This window comes from Eucalyptus grandis, chromosome 6 (genome assembly GCF_016545825.1).
Source record: "Eucalyptus grandis isolate ANBG69807.140 chromosome 6, ASM1654582v1, whole genome shotgun sequence".
NCBI lineage: Eukaryota > Viridiplantae > Streptophyta > Magnoliopsida > Myrtales > Myrtaceae > Eucalyptus > Eucalyptus grandis.
Genome location: NC_052617.1, coordinates 3,597,259 through 3,616,238, shown reverse-complemented (window position 1 = coordinate 3,616,238; position 18,980 = coordinate 3,597,259). Strand labels below are relative to the sequence as shown.

At 44.4% G+C, this 18,980-nt stretch overlaps 4 protein-coding genes across 4 annotated transcripts; 1 reads left to right on the top strand and 3 right to left on the bottom strand.

The window, feature by feature from the left end:
• Window positions 1-610: 610 nt before the first annotated feature.
• LOC104447789 lies at window positions 611-2,052 on the bottom strand. Its single transcript, XM_010061504.3, has one exon. The coding sequence runs from the start codon at window positions 1,777-1,779 to the stop codon at window positions 952-954; it is 828 nt and encodes a 275-aa protein (XP_010059806.3). The 5' UTR covers window positions 1,780-2,052; the 3' UTR covers window positions 611-951.
• Window positions 2,053-10,007: 7,955 nt separating this feature from the next.
• LOC104447790 (LIM domain-containing protein WLIM1) lies at window positions 10,008-11,828 on the top strand. Its single transcript, XM_010061505.3, has 5 exons — window positions 10,008-10,332; window positions 10,855-10,951; window positions 11,027-11,070; window positions 11,161-11,250; window positions 11,382-11,828. Exons 1-5 carry the CDS (start codon window positions 10,198-10,200, stop codon window positions 11,592-11,594), a joined length of 579 nt encoding a protein of 192 aa, XP_010059807.1. The 5' UTR covers window positions 10,008-10,197; the 3' UTR covers window positions 11,595-11,828.
• A 401-nt stretch (window positions 11,829-12,229) lies between these two features.
• LOC104447791 (F-box protein At3g12350) lies at window positions 12,230-15,071 on the bottom strand. Its single transcript, XM_010061506.3, has 2 exons — window positions 13,968-15,071; window positions 12,230-12,901 (listed from the first exon to the last, which is right to left on the bottom strand). Exons 1-2 carry the CDS (start codon window positions 14,880-14,882, stop codon window positions 12,452-12,454), a joined length of 1,365 nt encoding a protein of 454 aa, XP_010059808.2. The 5' UTR covers window positions 14,883-15,071; the 3' UTR covers window positions 12,230-12,451.
• A 917-nt stretch (window positions 15,072-15,988) lies between these two features.
• Window positions 15,989-18,532, bottom strand: LOC104451118 (exocyst complex component EXO70I). The gene is made up of 3 exons (XM_010065856.2): window positions 17,753-18,532; window positions 17,034-17,405; window positions 15,989-16,945 (listed from the first exon to the last, which is right to left on the bottom strand). Exons 1-3 carry the CDS (start codon window positions 18,530-18,532, stop codon window positions 15,989-15,991), a joined length of 2,109 nt encoding a protein of 702 aa, XP_010064158.2.
• Between the last annotated feature and the right edge of the window lie 448 nt (window positions 18,533-18,980).

The window sequence follows — 18,980 nt, the reverse complement described above, 5'->3', positions numbered from 1 at the left end:
CTTTCCAGCTTTTCAAAGAGAGATAATGCGAGGTTCCAAATAAAACATTGTCCAATTAGAGAAGTTAATTAACTAGGCATTAGAATCATCTCGTGATTCTTCTGTCTCCAAAAATCTTGATCTCCCGTGCCAATTCATTAATAGAAATGCCGTAGCCTTAACCTAATTTTCCTTGTCATTTTTGTTTTTCGGAGCATTTGAGACTTTTTGAGCCTCCAAGCAAATCTTGATCGGGTAATTACTGAATCACAAAAGCCCATACTCCTCCTAGAATCGCCTCGAGAGAATGCGCAAAACGGGGTGATCTGAACTGAAACGTAGCGCGAGGAATACACACCTCTCGCTTACCGATGGAGGCACCTGGACACTTCTAGTTCTGCTCATGTAGTTAGAACGGTTAAGTCCCCAGGTACGGCAAGAACACCAGCTCTTGCAGTTCGAGAATCTGGTATGCAGTTGTCTGGTCAGTTAGTTCAACGGACATTACCTTTCCTCATCACCTCCTCTTCCCGTCAGTCAGCCAATACCAAATCTTGATTCTCAATCAGCATACGTATTCTGATCGGTTTCTGTTTCGGACAAGAACGTACGAAGCACGAAATGAAGAAGGTAGCAAATCCCATTATTCATTGATGATCAGCAAGCTTCTCGCTGGACTCTTAACCAAAACCACCATGCCATTACAGTTCTTACATGACATGGGGTGCGTCCCCTGACCTAATACATCGCCTACATACTCGTAATTTACACTTGATTATCAAGATTACAACGGAGAACGAACTGTTCGAGATCGCGGATCAAAAACCGACCTACATGTTAAGATGAAGCTGAGAGCGTAAAGAAAAAAGGTTTATGCATCAGCGAAGTCAAAATGGTCTTTGTACACCTGAAGAAGAACAGAAAGAGTGTGCAGGGGGGGGACTGGGAATTTAGCGAATTCGGACCAGGCTTTCACCAGCTTTTCCGGTGGCCGTGGCGGTCGGCCGACTTGTCCGGGCCGGAATTGTTGCCGCTCCTGTTATTAGGAGGAGAGGAAGACCTTCTGTTATTGTTGATCACCATCTTGTTTTCGCTCAATCTTCGGCCGAGTTCCTTTTTCTTGGTCGTCGCCGGCTTCTGCGAACTGCTCGAGCTCCTGGCGTGGAGCGTGGGCACTACGTACCAGCCGATCGAGGTGCACAGGATCGCGACCGACCGCCCGAAAACGGCCAAGAACAGCAGAATCAATACGATAGCCACGGGCATGTAATACGAAGGCCGCCTCCAATTCTTCATTCTCATGAATCCCCACTCAAGGCTCTTGTTCTTCGCTTTCTTATCCGAATGATCCGCCTTCGTCTCACTCGCTTTCTTAACCTCGCTCGAAGTTTCGTCGGGTAAGTTTTTATCCTGATGGGCGTCCGAATTTCTTGCCGCCTGGTCCCCGGTAGCGCGAGGACCATTGGTCTTGCTCCTGTGATCTCGAGGCTTGTTAGCCTTATCCTTCTTGACCACAATAGGCACGCAGTCGTTGGAGCTCGTGAAGGCGAACCGGACGAGGGAGATGTTGCCGGAGCCCTTCTGGGTGTAAATCTTCTGCCGCTTCTCCTGGAGGTCGGACAGGAGGGCCTCGAACGTGTCGAGCCCGCGAGTCGAGTACGGGTTCTTGTTCTCCTTGTTGTTGTGGTGGCCGCTCCTCCTCGACGATCGCCTCGGCGACGAGCAAGGGCTCGTGCCGTCCAGCTGGTCGTCTTCCTCCGGATGGAAAGCGGAAGTGCCGCAGATGAAAGGGGTCAACATCTGAGAAACTAGGGAGGTCTGCTTAGCTATGTTTTCTGAGGATTTTGGTGTTTTGGCTTGATCTCTTCAAAGAAGAGCCGTATAAGTAGAGAGAGAGCGGCTTGGAGGACAAGATCAACCAACGCGGTCAAGCTACAAGGTTTGACGAATTCACGAATAAAAAAAAATTGCGGGTAGAATCTTCTTAACGATGACCATGTCTTGTTTGACTTTCTTGGAGAGAAGGTAACCGAGACTTGGTACATTTATTTAGAGCCCCCGTCGAGGGGGGAAAAACCGAGCCACACGAATGATTTCGAGGTTGAATTCACTGAGTTTTCGGAAGTTGCTTGTTCATCATGACCTTTGAAAAAAAAAAATTGGAAAACGACGATATTAAAAGCGTAATGAAATGGGATCTCTAGAAAGAGAAAAGCCCTGGAATTATTCGTGGAAATGCGGCCTGGAAAAAGGCAGTCGATTCAATAACATGTATCTCGTGGGGAATGGGGTGGGGGCACTTAAAGAACTCAAAAAAAAAAAAAAAAAAACTAGATCTATATCATTTCTACACACATCACATCACTGTCATTTCACCATACATCACATCACTATCTGAACCCATGTCCATCAAATTGCATCTGCCGCCGCTTTAGGATGAATAATTTTATTTAAAAATAAATAAAAACTCGTTTCTTAATATTGATTAATTTTAAAAAATTTCGATATAGAATAGTAATCGAAAAATAGATTTAATACAGAAACAATATCTTCAAAAAAAAAAAAATACACTTCTTTGTTTCTGTTAATAAATATGTTAACAATTATACTTTTAATTATCTTAGAGAGTTTTGCTTTTTTTCTTGAGACTTCAAAATGTCGGAATTTTTAGTTTTTTTATGAAGTCCATGTTGGAAACTATTTTCAGGAATGAAACCTAGGTGGAAAATCGAGAAAAAAAAGTTTCATTTTCTTGTCCACACATCATATGTAATCCAAGTTGCGGAGAAAAATCGTGCTCATTTTGATAAGTCTCAAATTTCACAGTACATCACGGTAGCCAAGTTCAGCAGGCGATATAGAATCTTGTGCTCCTTTGACTTTACCTCACATGAAGCTCATATCATCTTCTCGAAGCCGAATGCCAACGGAAGGAAGGGTATCTTGGTCGACGCAATTCATTGGCGCCCTTAATCTCTCGGGGTAGTTGACTTAGCCACCGCGATAATTTCGCGGCTGGTTAATTCTAATGTTTTTTTTTCCTGCACAGCAATGACGTACTCGATGATCGAAAGCTTCGAGACCGATTAAAAATTCAATGGTTGTCGAAGATTAGACCATCTGAACACGCATGCCTTGAATTTTTATGCCCATTATATGTAAACGACCAGCATCGGATCCGCGAAGGCCAGGTCTTGTCTCTAATGTGCCACAAATTGCGAAAAGAGGACCGATTGCTTGGGAATCACGGAAATTCAGATGTCAAAGGGATCTTTGATGAATAGAATTTTATGGCATGCTAATTATGATCAACATGGTATAGTCAGAATTGAACAAAGGGACTGTTGGACGAGGTAGCCGGGAGAGGATCTCTAATTACAGCACCAAATCACCAAGCTCGACTAGACAACAATTCACTCTAACCAAAAATTTTGTGCTTGAATTATATCTATAGGTTTCGAGGTATCCTATAATATTTTGTACTTTTTCAAAAATAATTCATTTTGACAAAAATTTTGTAAGGTAATTAACACGTTGAACATTTAACCAAAACATAGATTACAAAAAAAATTATGTAATAGTAATATAATCATGAAACGATGCTAACGTTTTTTTTTTTTTTTTTTTTGGTTGGAAAATGATACTAACGTTAGAAAGTGGAAAAAAAATTGATATACATCAACTTCTACCAATTAATTATTTGAATATATGAGTTCACATAAAAGTCCATCACATTTTACTGAGAGCATGAACTAAAACATACCGTTCGCTCACTGAAGAGAGACAAACCCGTCAGAGAAAGGGAGAGAGGGTAGAACCGGGTGATTTGTTTTTTTCCATGGAGTTGCAGATTACTGATCAATTAAGCAAAACGTTCATAAAGGAAAAAGAGAGTGTCGCAATTAAATAAGTATATATACTTAAGAAATAGTATACATGGCATTATATACCATTCTACAGCTACATATATTATAGGGTGGTATGACATCAAACTTTAGAGCGTACCCTTTATTCACTAGTTTCAAAATTTTGGAACATTAAACCTGAGATACGAGCTCTTGCAACCACCTTGAAACCTACTAGACCGTGTCGGTTTCCTTAGGGTCTATAAGATCTATAGGTTCTTGTGCACATCTGTAGTAAGATTATATATACATGGGGCGAAATCAAGCCATGCTACTTACAAATAACTCGGAGTTATTTGGATGGCTACTCGAGAGGAAGAATGGTCTAAAAAATCATAAATCTATTGGACAACGTTTCATTTAGTTCTACACTTTCCAATCTAATTTGGCCAAATAGTCCTGAATATTTTAACGATATATAGTTCTAGTGAGATTATATGCATGTAGGGGTGAAACTAAATCAAGCTACTCATAATAACTCGGGCTTGTCCATATGACTATTCGAGATGGAGAATTGTCTAAAAAGTTACAAACTTATTGTATGGTAATCATTCAGTCGTAAACTTTTTAATTTGGTTAATATAATCCTAAAAATTTCAATAACTTTTCAATATAGCTCTTATACCCAATTTAAGCCGGAAATCCTTGACGTGTTCGATGAGGCTTAAAATAACATTGTTTTGAGGAATTTTTTCAATTTTTCAATATGTTCTTCCTTCATCTTCTTAAGTTTTGGTTGGCAAGGTCATCGAGGCCTTAGCAATGGACAATGACCCTTGCCCAAATCCAAGTGAGGCATCACGACCCTCACTCAAATTTGCTGAGTGACACCCTTGCCTAGATCTAAACATTACGCCCCTCACCAAGTCGAGGTTGCTTGTAACCGGCAAGGGCACGACTTACTCACTTGTGGCCAACGAAGAAAAATATGGACAATTGAATAGGAAAAAAAAAAGAAGAAGAAAAAAATATATTCATGTTAGTTACTAGTCATGCCACATGTTGGATGGTTAGTGCTAGTTAAGACCGTCATGCAGTAATTTTCGACATAAATTGGCTGAATGTATTATATTAAAAAACTATCAAAAGATTTAAGATTATATTGGTCAAATTACAAAGTTTAAGGTTAAATTAGCTGCCATATAATATGTCCATGACATTTGGGACAATTTTCCTCTACTCTAGATCAACCAGCATATTTTCAGTTGAGCTCGAGTTCAAGCTACTCAGTTATCTTGTCAAGTCAAGCTCAAGCTTATTAATACTTAGCTCCTTACGGCCACGAGCCTAACAAGCATGTCTAGACTTCTAATATCTTCCCAAAAACATCCAATATTGATCCGAAATTGACACGAAATACTTAAAAGCACATAATGTCCAAGCTTATTAAGCCTGAGCTCGAGTTTCATTTATAAGTTGATCGTGCTCAAGTTGACCTCTGGTGTCTCGATTCTCCAATCGAGTTAAGCCCAGGTAGGAGAATTAATACTCGTTCAAGCTGAAGTTGAGCTTCGCGCACTAAATACACGAGTCGAGTCGGACTTAAGCTTGGTAGGGTAGCTGCCGTATTAGAGAGGAACGACGGCCCTCCTACCCCAACATTCACAAAATTGGACCTTCCTCCTTTTTTTCCTCCTCCTCCTCCTCCTCCTCCTCCTTTGCGAGTTCATCCTCCATAATTAATGCTTACCCACTCTGATATTAATTGAAACGACTGGTTCCGCGTGCTTTCGTTTTCCACACGAAACTACCCTCAAAATGTGAAGAACAACAGCGGACACGACGAATCGTGTTTTGACTTTGATTGGTCACGGGCGAGTCGAACAGTAAGCCCTAGTTTTTCTCATCGAAAACGTGCTTTCCGCCCGAAGACACACGATGAATCGTGTGACCACCAAGCCCCGCCCGAGGACAGGAATCGCCATGAGACCCGCAAGGAATCACCGCGTTCGACTTTTTCGACCATCCCTCTCTCGTTCTCTAGAACAAGTCAACGTCTCCGGCCGGAATGACATCAGGCCGAACTCAGCAAAGCTTCGACGAAACACGTATATACGTACGTACACGTGTGTAAACTGGTCTGAAATGCCCTCCCAGATGATAAGCCCCGGTTTCTGTCTAATTCTTTCTGGCTTTGGCATTACTCTTTCGTTTGTTTTCTTCTGTTTTGTGTTCTATTTTTTTTTTCCAGAAAAGCCGACGGATTTTACTGGCGATTGGCGTGTCTTCGTCACGCTCGGAAGAATGAATGTAAGATTGCCACGCCTGCGCGAACGATTGACTCATGGCTCGCCGAAGTCACGATACAACCAAATTGTGAAAAAAGTTGCCACGTGTAAGGGTGATCGGTTCCAATTTAGTTCAATGAAACTAGTCACTTTTTTTTTCACTATTTAATGATAAGCTAATTATTTTAATCAATTGGTCAAGGTCCCCTTTGGAATAGAACAGAGAATCAGACCGCCCGAATACCACTTTTACTTTTAGGAATCTGGGACCAGATTGATGCTCTCGGGAGTCAGATCAAACCAGCTAGTTTGTTCCGATCTAAATGTTTCCTAGTTCGAGCAATCTGTTTTGCATATCCCTAACAACATGTCATCCATCCTTTTTATATAAAAATGAGGTTATATCATACTATATTCACCCAGATGGATATAATTTCTGTTAAATTCTTTTGAATTCCACATCATTATAGCAAATCCATCGAATGGGGTAATCATAGGTAAGGAAATCTGTTTAGAAAATAACGAAATTGCGCATGCAATATTAGATGTTCGTGAAGCAAGTCATTTTAAACAACTTTTCAAACCCAAGATTGTAGATGGTATGTCATATTTATTTAACACAACATATGTACCGAGTATAAATCCGTCACATATTTGGATTGTTGGGTCTTAGCACACATCTCTTGTTACGTCTTTTTCTTTAATTATATGAGGCTATGTAAGCTATGTAGCTTGTGCAGTCCTATATCACAATTAGGATCACCTTCAGCAATCAAACATAAAATCCAACCATTTTATTTGGATTAGGTATGAGTCGTTAAGCTACTGGAATCTAGATACGGATCATCTTTTATTAGATACGTAGAGTACGTGACTGAGTTCCTAGTTCAAGCTCGTGGTCCAGTATCGGGTTTGGTTTCTGGTTATCCCTAAAATAGGATCGAACGTAACCCATATATGGCTCAATCGTAGTCATGAGTTTGCTGGGTCAATGGGGCCCGCTTGGCCTGTTTAAGGGAACTGGCTCAATTTGTGACGTGCGATCCGATCGCCAAATCTTTTCAGGTGGCTGAAACAATTACTTCATGGAGCGGTAACATCACATGTCAAAAACATGGGGTGAATTACAAAAAAAAAATCATAAACTTATTATAATTATGTCAATTCAGTCATAAACTTATTTTCTTGATCAATTTATTTATAAACCTTTTTATAATTATATCAATTTAGTTCATCCAGTCAAAATTAGCCTGGTCGGTACGACTTTTGTGACACCGGTCGTCCAATGAAAGTCGATGTGGCGATTTTTATATATATATATATATATATATATATATATATATATTCAAAATTTTAATATTTTTGAATTTTTCAATTCTTTTTTTTTTTTCACCTTCTCCTTTCGGCCAAAGGCAAGGGCTGGTAAGACCAATCTCACCGTCGCTAGGCGAGGCCCTGCTAGATCTGGCGAGAGCCAAGCTCGTTGACACTAGCAAGGTCGACCCTCACCAAATCCAAGGCGAGGGTCGACCTCACTAGTGGCCGGTGAGGACAAGCCTCGCTAGCCCTCGCCTTTGGCCGGCGCTAGTGGGCTAGAGGAAAGAGAAGGAGGAAAAAAAAGAAAAAAGAAAAAATAATTCAAAAATTCAAAAAAAATTGAAAAAAAAAATTAAACTTGCCATGTCAGCTTTAACCGGACGGCCAACGTCCACATCAGCACCAACAGATCAATTTTGGCTGGATGAACTAAACTGATATAATTGTAAAAGGTTTAGGACTAAATTGGCAAAAAAAAAAAGTTTAGAATTGAATTGGTACAATTGCAATATATTTGAGACTTTTTTTGTAATACTCCCCAAAAACACGAGATGGAACAAGTTCATCAAAATATAAACTGGAAAGAGATGCGTATCGATAGGAAATGTTATTGATCGATCACACCGTATTGATCATGTAAGCGTCACATAAAGATATGTTCTCCACCTTAAAGGCCTAACATTTTATTTAGGAGATGTTAAGGACTCCTTGTGTTGTTAAAGTCATGGAAGGCTTGAGTGCGGCTTTTTAGACCTAATATGAGTCAAATTATATGCCATGCATGCACCGGCTTTATAGGATTGAGCAACGGTCCCGGTTCGAATTGGGAAATAAGTTGAAATCAGCTTAATGAATTTGATTCCAAGCAAATTTTAAGGAGAACTAGATGGGTTCATGAGTTAAAAAAGAAGAATAGAAATAGACCAAATTCGGTCTAATTTCCAACACCGCCAATTCTACATAGGAATCGAATTGAACATGTTGGTTCAAAGGCAGAATTGACTTCGAATCAGTCAAAATTGTTTTCCTTTATTAACAATTAAAAACTCAAAGAAACAAAAGTCCACAATCCACTCGCTCATTATATATTTTTGCCTCTCTTTCGGTCTCTCCAATTTTGCTGAAAAACAAGAAATTGGAAGATACAAAGGTAGTCGATCCTTAATCGGCATGCCAAAAAAGGTACTAAAAGAAAGTGGATTAAATAAGTTACTAATCTATAGAAAAAGTACATCTAAAAAGGTAAATCGATGAACTGAAAGTCCTTGCTTCAGTCCCTCAATCAGGCCTTCATTCGATGGATTTCTTATTTAGAATTTCCACACAAGAAGTCAGTGGAGACAGCTGTGGATAATGAGAGAGAGAGAGAGAGAGAGAGAGAGAGAGAGAGAGATTGACTTGACATGTAGGTTGAAATACATAGGTGGGAGCGGGACTGGGACTAGACCAAACCTCGGTGGGCCGGGCCTTTCAATGTAAGGCTGTCACCCAAGCCCACCAATTCGCCCTTTGGGACAGAACGGGCCTGGGCGGGCTCGGTATATAACAAATGATCATCATATTGTCAGTACGGCTGAGGCATAAATCGATTGAGGAGGACCTGGGATACCAGTTTTTTTCCATTAACTTTTAAAGAGTTTATCTAAAGTCCTATTAGGTGATAAAAGAGGGATAATAGATTTAGGACGTTAAACTTTTGTCTTCAGTTTTAACCCTTTTTCATTTAAAAAAATCTGTTTTTTAGAGGTTGTTTGGTGAACTTTATATAGTGCAATTTATCAGCCAAATGATCAACCGACAATTCATTTAATTTGATAAAAATCTGATGTACAACTACAGCTTGTCATGGGACCATGACAATGGCCGCCCAACGTCAAATCCCTCAACCGCTCCAATGAAAATGCCACGGATTCTTTTTGTCCTCATCTCGTTCAAATTTTAAGCAAGGTTGCAGATCCGGCAACAAGAGGGAAACCAAAATGCATCTCCTCTCACTCATGCCCCACTCAGCACCTCATGTTTCTTCCCCCTTTGCATGGTCAAAAAGCCATCACCAACTGTCAAGACAGACCCATGACCGAACTGTTGACTAGTCCAAGCGCATCATCATCTTGTCCGTGACGCTGTTCGATGTGCGATTTTTCGGACGACATGCAAAGCACTAAAGATTCCATATCGTGGTACGCGCGATCCATATATGCCAGAACAGGTGCGCAGGCCAGAGACGTGGAATAAGATCCTGCCACAAAAACCACTGTACACGTTCGCGCGATGCGCTCCGTGAGGTGCCAAGCGGCTCGCATCGTGCTTATATTAAGTGATCCCGCGTTAATAAACATCTTCACTGGCCAGGACAGCCGTTCATTAGCTAAAGAGCTCGTTGGAATATTGTCAGAAACGGGCCCATGATGATGGTGGTGCACATGACGTTGCAGATTATATACTTGAGATTGAGTTCCCACCGATTAAAGCCTAAGCAAGCCACTTTTTATTATGACTTGGAAGGGCCCAGATGGCAGGCGGGTGCTTCGAAATTCAAAAATAAATGATTGCTTTCCGCTGGTCGCTTCAAAAAATCAAAATTCCTGGTCCCCCCATTAACCTGCAAACCGGCTCTCATCTTTCTTTCCCTTTTCTTTTTGCCTCTCTCTTGCCTTATCGTCCGCACCCTCATTTGCTTTCTGCTTCGCACAACTGATTTTGAGGCACACACAGACACAAGAGAGGCTCACTCCTGCAGTGTTGGGGCGAGAGCAATAGAGGGGGTCATGGCTTTCGCGGGGACGACCCAGAAGTGCATGGCGTGCGACAAGACGGTGTACCTGGTCGACAAGTTGACCGCCGACAACCGCATTTACCACAAGGCCTGCTTCCGGTGTCACCACTGCAAGGGCACCCTCAAGGTAAGATCTTGTTGCCACTCTGTTTCGAGAGTCGTGTGTTGATACGAGATCCGATCCATCGGGTCACGTTCATTCTTTTCGATGCATGGTCTGTTCTGATGTTGCTCTCGATGTCATTGGGATCATGTCGGCGCAGAAACGAGACATTCACTGAATCTGCATTACAATGAACAGAGATGCTTAGTTTCTCCTCCAATGCTGAGACGGTCAAGCATTGATCTGATCTTGTTAGTTAATGATTGAAAGATCTGGTATTTGAAAGTCGTTTGCCTTTGCCAAGCAGAACATTTTAGTCAACACGGAATGTATTTTGAACCGACTCGATCCGTGCTAACCTAAACAATTACCGTCGAGCTTCAAATCACACATATCCCACTGCCGAAAACGCAACAAATCTGAATCTTGGTTTCTCCAAACTGGCACTGTGGCTATCTACTACAACTTCCAACATGAATAGCTTGCATTTTCACAAGTAGCTTGATGTACTTCGTATCATTCTGATAACTAGATTCGACCTTGCAGCTTTCGAACTACAATTCCTTTGAAGGAGTTCTCTACTGCAGGCCACACTTCGATCAAATTTTCAAGAGAACTGGCAGCCTTGAGAAAAGCTTTGAAGGTCAGAATTTATCTGAGTTCCTCTCCCATCCAACATTAATTTGGATCTCTCTCAACTGAATTATTGTTCTCTCAGGTATCCCGAAAATTGTCAAACCAGAAAGACCTTTGGGCAGCGAGGTAATTTTCCATGACCAAGTGTTCCTCTCCTTTCTTGTCCGATAATTCCTAACGAGCATCATGAGTCTTAATCTAAAGCTGCTCAAACAGAAACCTGCTGCGGCTAAAGTCTCGGGCATGTTTGCCGGAACGAGAGAGAAATGCTTCGGTTGCAAGAATACCGTATACCCAACTGAGAAGGTACCTACTCAACCATTCTGATTCTCAGAATTATATAGCCAACACAGAACAAGCATAAACAGATTAAGGACTTTGAATGATTTCAATATTTGGAAATCTTCTAAAATTGCCACAACAAATTCTTGATACAGGTGAGTGTGAATGGAACTCCGTACCACAAAAGCTGCTTCAAATGCACCCACGGTGGTTGCACAATAAGTCCGTCGAACTACATTGCGCATGAAGGCAAACTCTTCTGCAAACACCACCATGCACAACTCATCAGAGAGAAGGGCAACCTCAGCCAGCTTGAGGGAGACCATGCAGGAAACGAGAAAGTTGCAACTAGAGAAATTGCTGTGTGAGACATAATAAGCAGCATCTGCTATACTATGTTATTTTCTCCCTCTTGCACTCTCCTTCCTTACCGGTCAAGACTGTAGTTTTTGTGGTCTGAAAGGCTTCATGTATCCATTTTGTTCAACTCGAAAGGTGTTGGTCACCGTTTCTTGTAATTTCGGCTTCCTTTTTTACCACTGGACACTCGTTAGAACATGCCCGCTTACACTTATAGTTGCATAATCAGATCTCAGATGACTTGCATATGTATGCCCCTACTGCTGAAAATATATTGAATTCTATGAGAAATTTCTGCAATGATCTCTAGCAAAGAATCTGCAACTGCAACCATCCATTCTACACGAGCGCCATGATAAACAAGCTACTTCAATCTAATTTTAACACATCAAATCGAAAGAGCGGAACAGCAAAGGCCTACCTTCCCTATGGTCGAGAAAGCCAGAGTCCCCACTATTATTTGGGGAAGTTGGATTAGCTTCCAGGAATAAGGGTATATCACCTTACATCATCCATGGTAACAGTGTTTTAGCGAGATAAACTTTATCAGCTTATTGTAAACTCCCCTGACAGATCCTGAATAGTAAAGCAGTTGGGCAGGCATACGAGGGGGGTTGGGAAGAGGAAATCGAGGTAAGAGAAATGGGTCAAAAGAAGAATCGCCAGAATTCAATAAAACTTTGGAACGGATGCCATCATTTCAACGATAAACTATGTTACAAAGCGGCCTACAAGGTGGAGCCGCAGGTCTAAAGTGAAAGAACATGACACCAGTGCCATACTGGATATATGGCTCTTCTTTCCTAAGATTCTAATATGTACAGAATGAATCCAGAAGACCAAATCAATTATCACAAAGCTTAACCTAGTGAAGAAGACAACCATTTGGGGCTATGTGCTTCAGGTCTATAATAAAATTGTCCCGAAGAAACCCGAACCCAAATGTACCGTCTCTATACTGCCAGATCCTTCCCTCGTTACGCCTGTCAGTTGCTGTAGTCCCAGCTAAATCAGGAATTAGCAAGTCATAACTTGAATTTATGTACAGGATGCGAGTGACCGGCTCATTTTCCATTGGAAGCTCCCCGAACATAGAATTTTCTTCATCAATGGGGTGAAGGAGCATGCGACTGTCGTACATGATCATCTCCTCTTGAGAAAAAGGTGGCTCAATAAACGTTGCTTTCGATGTCCAAAAAACTGGGGCACAACCAGAAAAACGGTCTGCTGGTTCCCCAACCCTTCGGCAGGCAATTCCCCCAATTTCATCGTAAGTGACAAGATAGAATTCCAGTTTCGTGCAGTCACCGATTCCCTGTGATGACGGGCAAGAAAGAGCTTCAGATATCAAGGAGAGCTCAAACATATTTAAGCCAACCCCCACATAAATAATAAATTTACAGCATACGATGTCATAGTTCGTTCTTGTTCTTTTGAGTATGTTGGAACTGAAAGGAGTACACTAAATTCGCAAACACACAATGTCCTGACTTTCTGAAAAGCACTGTCAATCCACATTTATCAAATGAAAGCCTCAAATAATTTCAACTGAGCATAAGTTAATAGCCAGAATGAGGCACCAAGTTGACACCATTGTTTATATGTAAACTAATTCACCAGAGGAGTGAACAGAGGAAGGATTCATGTAACAGAATTTACAATCACAATGCATTGGCAATGGACCCTCCCTCATGATTTGATTTCATAATCCAAATACTCATCAACCAATCCCTACCCATCTTTCTTGGCATAAGTAGTGAAGTGTCACCACAAGGCATCTCTTGAAAAATCATTGGCATAAACTGTCTTTAAATCGTAATGTCTTAATACCCAGTTCAAGTTAAACTTCTCAGAAGCATTACACTGACTGAACAACAACAGCCATTTTGAGAACTACTATAATCAGGCAGCATCAACATATAACTACAGTTGTCGATTGGCATAAGAGCAAATATGTAGTATTTGCATCATCGACATAAATTGTTTGATCGCAACGGGCTGGTTAGGAGTCAAACTTTTTTAATCCATTTTGACCTCTTCAACAAATAATGCAGTGCGCTCAGCCCAAAGCATGAATTGCTTGGATATACCAAGGGAAGACTAATCAAGTGTACTGAAAATCCCAAACAGCCAAAAAGCATATAAACTCAGCATTTAGCACAAAAGATCCAACCTTTCTTCAAACTGAAATTCGAATCATCTTGAGCCTATCACCAAATTGCCCATTCTAAACTAGTAAATGAACTCACAATTTCAATGCTATGATCAGAACAAAGAAAGCAGCTCCAACCTCTCCATGTAAGACAACTAATTTAACTGATAAATGCAGATGCACCGATCCAGATAAGAAGGTTAAGATCAGAAAGAATAGATCGAATCACCTTCCATAGCCCCTGCAAAGGCCGAGAAGGAGTGGGAGAGCAATCTACTATTTTCACGAAATGCTCGGGCTCCCATCTTCTCTTCCCCTGCCTCTCCTTCTCCCTCTTCTTCTGCCTTCTCGATGCGCTGCTCCCGCCGGGGCTCGTCCGGTTCGCAAAGTGCTGATACATCTCCGACATATACCGATCCGGTAAGCTCCCGAAAGTCCCATTCTCGCCGCCACTGGCCTCCTCCTCATCGCTACACAAGTTCGCCGAGCTCGAGCTCCTCCGAAACCCATTCCTGTGCGAATTGCCCCCGAGCCCCATGTTCTCCTCCACCACCAAATGCGTACACCCCATGAAATTCACATCCACCGGGATCAAATCGGTCTTCCCGATCGAATCGACGGAATAATTAGCGCCGAATTCGCCACCTTTACCATCCGGGTCGACGAAATTCACGGGTTCCCCGCCGGGGGAAAGCGACATCCACAAAAACGGCGACTTCACCACGCCGTAGGTGCCGTCCTGGGAGGGGGAGACCCTGGAACCGGCGACGAACGAGGGGCCCCAATCGAAGACGACAAGCGGCGGCGGCGGCGGCGCGGCGGAGGCGGCGGCCGCGGCGGAGGTGGATCTCTGGCCGCTGCGCCGCCAGAAGCCGATGAGGCTCTCCCACTCGCTGAGGGTCTTGTAGAGGAGCCGGTAGCATATCTTGCCGTCGCCCCATTTCCGGATTTGGGTCTTCGATCCCCACCGCCGGTCGCACAGGGCGTGCCAGAGCTTGGCGTCGCTCCTGCAGAGCGCGACGAAGCGCTTCGAGGTGCAGGAGAAGTTGGCGATCTCGGGCGGCGTCAGGAACGACAGGATGCAGAGCTGGACGTCCTCCGGGAAGTCCACGAACGACGTCGTCGGGACGAAGTCGGGTTCCATCTTGCGAAAAGCTCTGGTGGGGTGTCGGTCGTGTCGTGGGCGGTGGAGATTTCGCGCGATTAGACGGAGCTGCCGAGGATTTTCTGGGGAAAAGCTGCGAACTTTCTCGGGAAAATCGGGAGAGAGAAATACCGCGGTGGCGCTGGTTGGGCTGATCGCGACTGCTCGGTAGATTCCCAGATGATCCTTTTTCGGTACGATTCACCGTGCGTGCGGGATTGGATAGGGGGGGATTTTTTCTTTTTTTCCTTTTTACTTCGCGGACGACACGTCAAGGTTAACGCCGTCGCGTAGCGGTGTGGAACAGCCGGCAGCATCGTACCGTAACGATGCCCACAAGCTTGTCGTGTCCACGCATCGCAACTCTGTTTGGGACAACGGAAACTCGAATTGCGCGATATCTTTCCCCGTTCTTCTTCTTCTTTTTTGGACAATTTGATCCTCAAATTGTATAAATCCTTCTTCCATTATGTCATAAGAATACATGAGTAGTACTATTAACTTTTCTTTTACCAATCACTTCATTTTACATATCATAAAATTGTGAATTATTAATTAGCATATAAGTCATCTTGACTAAGCTAAGTTCAAATAATATATATGTATCGAATTTTTGCAAGAAATATTCAATTTGACGCTTTTTGATTCTTTATGATTATGGATTACTCCATTGATTGTCAATATTGTCTTCTCCTTTCAATTGTGTGTAATTTTTTAATATCTTTTGCTATGATTGATCTAAATTGAGAACGTGTTTTTAAAATAACATTCAGCTGGATGTAAAAAAAAAAAAAAAAATCTGTTGAAAGTGTCAACTTTAGGATTAAAGGTACGCATTAAAAAGTGAAAGGGGTATATTTGGATGCTTTCATTGCTTTTGTGAGCATGTGATGATACGTAGTAGATACGTATACGGTTGTATTTATACAAACTCTCTTTGAACCTTTTCTTTGCCTCTAAAGTTCTAATTCTAACACACGCACAAAGGCGAATCTTGCCTCCAATTTATCAACAAATTAATGAGATAAAACCACATTTTTACCTGCCACAACAAAAGGGTAATACCTGCATTTCACTCTCTTTCCTCGCTTAGCGGCTGAGTCCGACTAGATCAACAGATCACTAACATCCGATCTGGACCGTCGAAAGTCCCTCCCGTCCCCATCAACAGCGCCGCCGCCGCTCCCGCCACCCCTCGAGCCCCCCCGACGCCTTGTCTTCTTCCCGTCACCTTCTCTGTCGCCGCCGTCAAACACCTGACTCAGCAGCTCCTGGATCGACTCGGCGCTCGGGCACGAGCCCACCTTCAAGGCGGAGCCGCACGCGCTCACGGACTCGGCGTACGCAGGCACCACCAGCTTCACCGTGGCCTCCTTGATCTGCTCCCTCAGGTCGGCGTCCGGGATGGCGTACGAACTCCGGTGCTTCTGCGACGCCTCCTCCAAGCCATTCAGGAACGCCTCCATCCTCGCGTTGGCCCTGGCCTTGCTGCTCGGGTCGTCGGCCTTGGCCTCCAGGAGGCGCACCAGGGATCCCCACGCCTGCTTCTGATACAGATAGGCCGACTCCTCGGCCACCACCTTGTATTGCTTCCTCATGTACTGCTCGCCGAGGAGCCTCCCGAGCTCTGTGTTCCTCGTCCTCATGTAGATGTACCAGTAGGTGTTCATGGCGAACACGTGCGGGAGTATCTTGTCCTTGTACCGCCCCCGCTTGGACTCCACGTTCCGCTGCAGCGCCTCCATGACGTTGGAGACGGCGTCCCGGAGCAGGTCCTCCTCCGACTCGGGCTTCGACAGGATGCCCGCCTTCCACACCTGCTCCGTCTGCAGCACCTTCGACATGGGAACGCTGTATGTCTCGGCGACGAGGTACTTGAGGTAGTTGATGGCGTACCTCACGAGCTTCGGCACCGAGCCGTCCTGCGGCGGAGGGAGGCCGTCGGAGTTGCCCTCGATCTGGAGGCCGAACTCCCAGAACACCTTGCTCGAGGCGGCGACGAGCAGCTTCTCGAGTTCTCTGAAGCGGGTGCAGATGTCGGATCCAGAGTCGCCCTCAAAGATCTGGACAAAAAAATAATTGACAGAATCAATCACAAAACCTAATATTCATATCAAAGTTCCAAACAGAATGAGTGTACGCAATACTTACTTGGATGAACTCAGCCTTGAGTTTCTCGAGGGAGTCAAATATGTCGAGGAGCTTGAAGAGCTTCTGGGGCTCCTTCTTGCTACGGGCGGCGCCCTCACCGAAGCGGAAGAAGACGGCCATGATCTTGTCGGCGATCTTGACGAAGCACTCGGGCCAGACCAGGCCGTCCACGAGGTTGCCCAGGACCTGGTTGCACAGCCTCTTCTCGGAGACGAGGACGGTCTTGAGCGCGAGCTCGAAGTGCTGGATCCACAGGGTAATGGCCGTCTCCAAGCTCTCCCACTCCATCTCGTCGATCTCTTCCGGCGTGTACGTCCTGAGGTACTCCGGGTTGAGGCGCATCAGTGCCTTCGCTGCTCTCCTGTATCTCACCTGCCAAAGATCACATTGCGAAGCAAAGTTGAATTATAGATTATGATGATCAATACAATTATGTTATCCAGGCTTAATAGAGCAACTAGTGCAATCAAGACACAATCGTGATGTCTATTAAGAGATGGCTAACATAAATTGTAAGACTTCGTTTTAATTTGTTACGCAATGACCTATGTGATACGCTTTGTGTCATCGAATAAATGTGGAATCAGCATAAAATGTAAGATTAGTACAAGAAGGAAACGAAAACGAGATGAATCTCTGAAGATATCGATGCAGCTCATCGCTTCGTCATATACGAAGTTCGCAAAGAATTCGCTAGGTATTCGTGTATCACTTCTTACCTTGACGAAGATATCGATGCAAATGTCCAGGCAGTCATTCGCCGCCAACGTCTCCGATATCCTCCTCAGGACCTCCACCTCCTGCTCCGACCCCAGCTCCAACACCGCAAACTCGCCGTCGCCGCCCTCCTGCGCCTCCCCGACGTTCTCGTGCTTCAGCTGCTGCAACAACCCTTCATACTCGTCCTGCAACTGGAGCAAGGCCTCGTCGAGCAACCCTTCGAACCGCATCGCGTCGACCTCCGTCTCGTACAGCGCCTTGAGCGTGACGAGCGTCTCCCTCAGCCGGTGTGTCCTGAAGTTGTCGGTCGCCTTGGTCCGGCTCAGGAACTCCACCACCTCCTGGAGCTTCTGGATGGCCGGCTCGCCCTCCTCGCTGATGGAGCTCACAGCGGCTTTGAGCCGGTCAACGCAGTCGACGTACTCAAGGAGCCTCCTGAGCCGGTTCGGGGACGGCCCCACCTCGCCCGAGAGCCTGGCGGAGAGATCAAAGATGTCAGCTTGGAGGGACTCGAAGAGGCGGAAGCTGTGGAGGAGGGAGAGGGCCGGGGTGACGGCGCGGTTGATCCGGGTGTCGAGGGCCTTGTTGGCCATAGCCATGGACTGCAAGGGGGCGACGCGGCGGGACGCCAGGGACAGGGACTGGTCGATGAGGTCGAACCGCCTGTCCATCTTCTCCATGTTCCGGTCCAGGTCCGCCGATCTCTGGAGGAGGGCCTTCAGGTCCTTGCATGCCGACTCGAGCTTCGCTATGGCGGCTTCGTCTTCTTGAGACGCCATGGACGAAGATGGAGAGAGAGGGGGACTCTGCTGGCCGAGGTTACGCGGAGGAGGAAGAGTATATGAGGAACGACAAGGACGAGGTGGCGAGAGGGAGAAGAAGACGGAGAGAACCAAATGGCGTTTTGGTTCGGAAAGATCCAAACAGGCTGGGGCGAGAACCGAGAAGGGGAGAGGGAACGAGCTTGGAATTATACGAACGCGCAGCCGGTGCGCCCGAGCGCTGGAGAACGAGTCCAAACGACATTTTCTTGGTGATCCACCCAAAATTGATTTCATAGGCGATTACGTATTGGCACCGAATCTACCTCGCGAATTTGTATATTACAATTCTTTAGCTCTCTAATTACTTCCTGTCTTGTCTCTTTGGTTTTGATCGGTTTCACTTTGGAACATTACACTGCGGCTAGGACGATCACGGTATAATATTAACATGATACGGATCGCA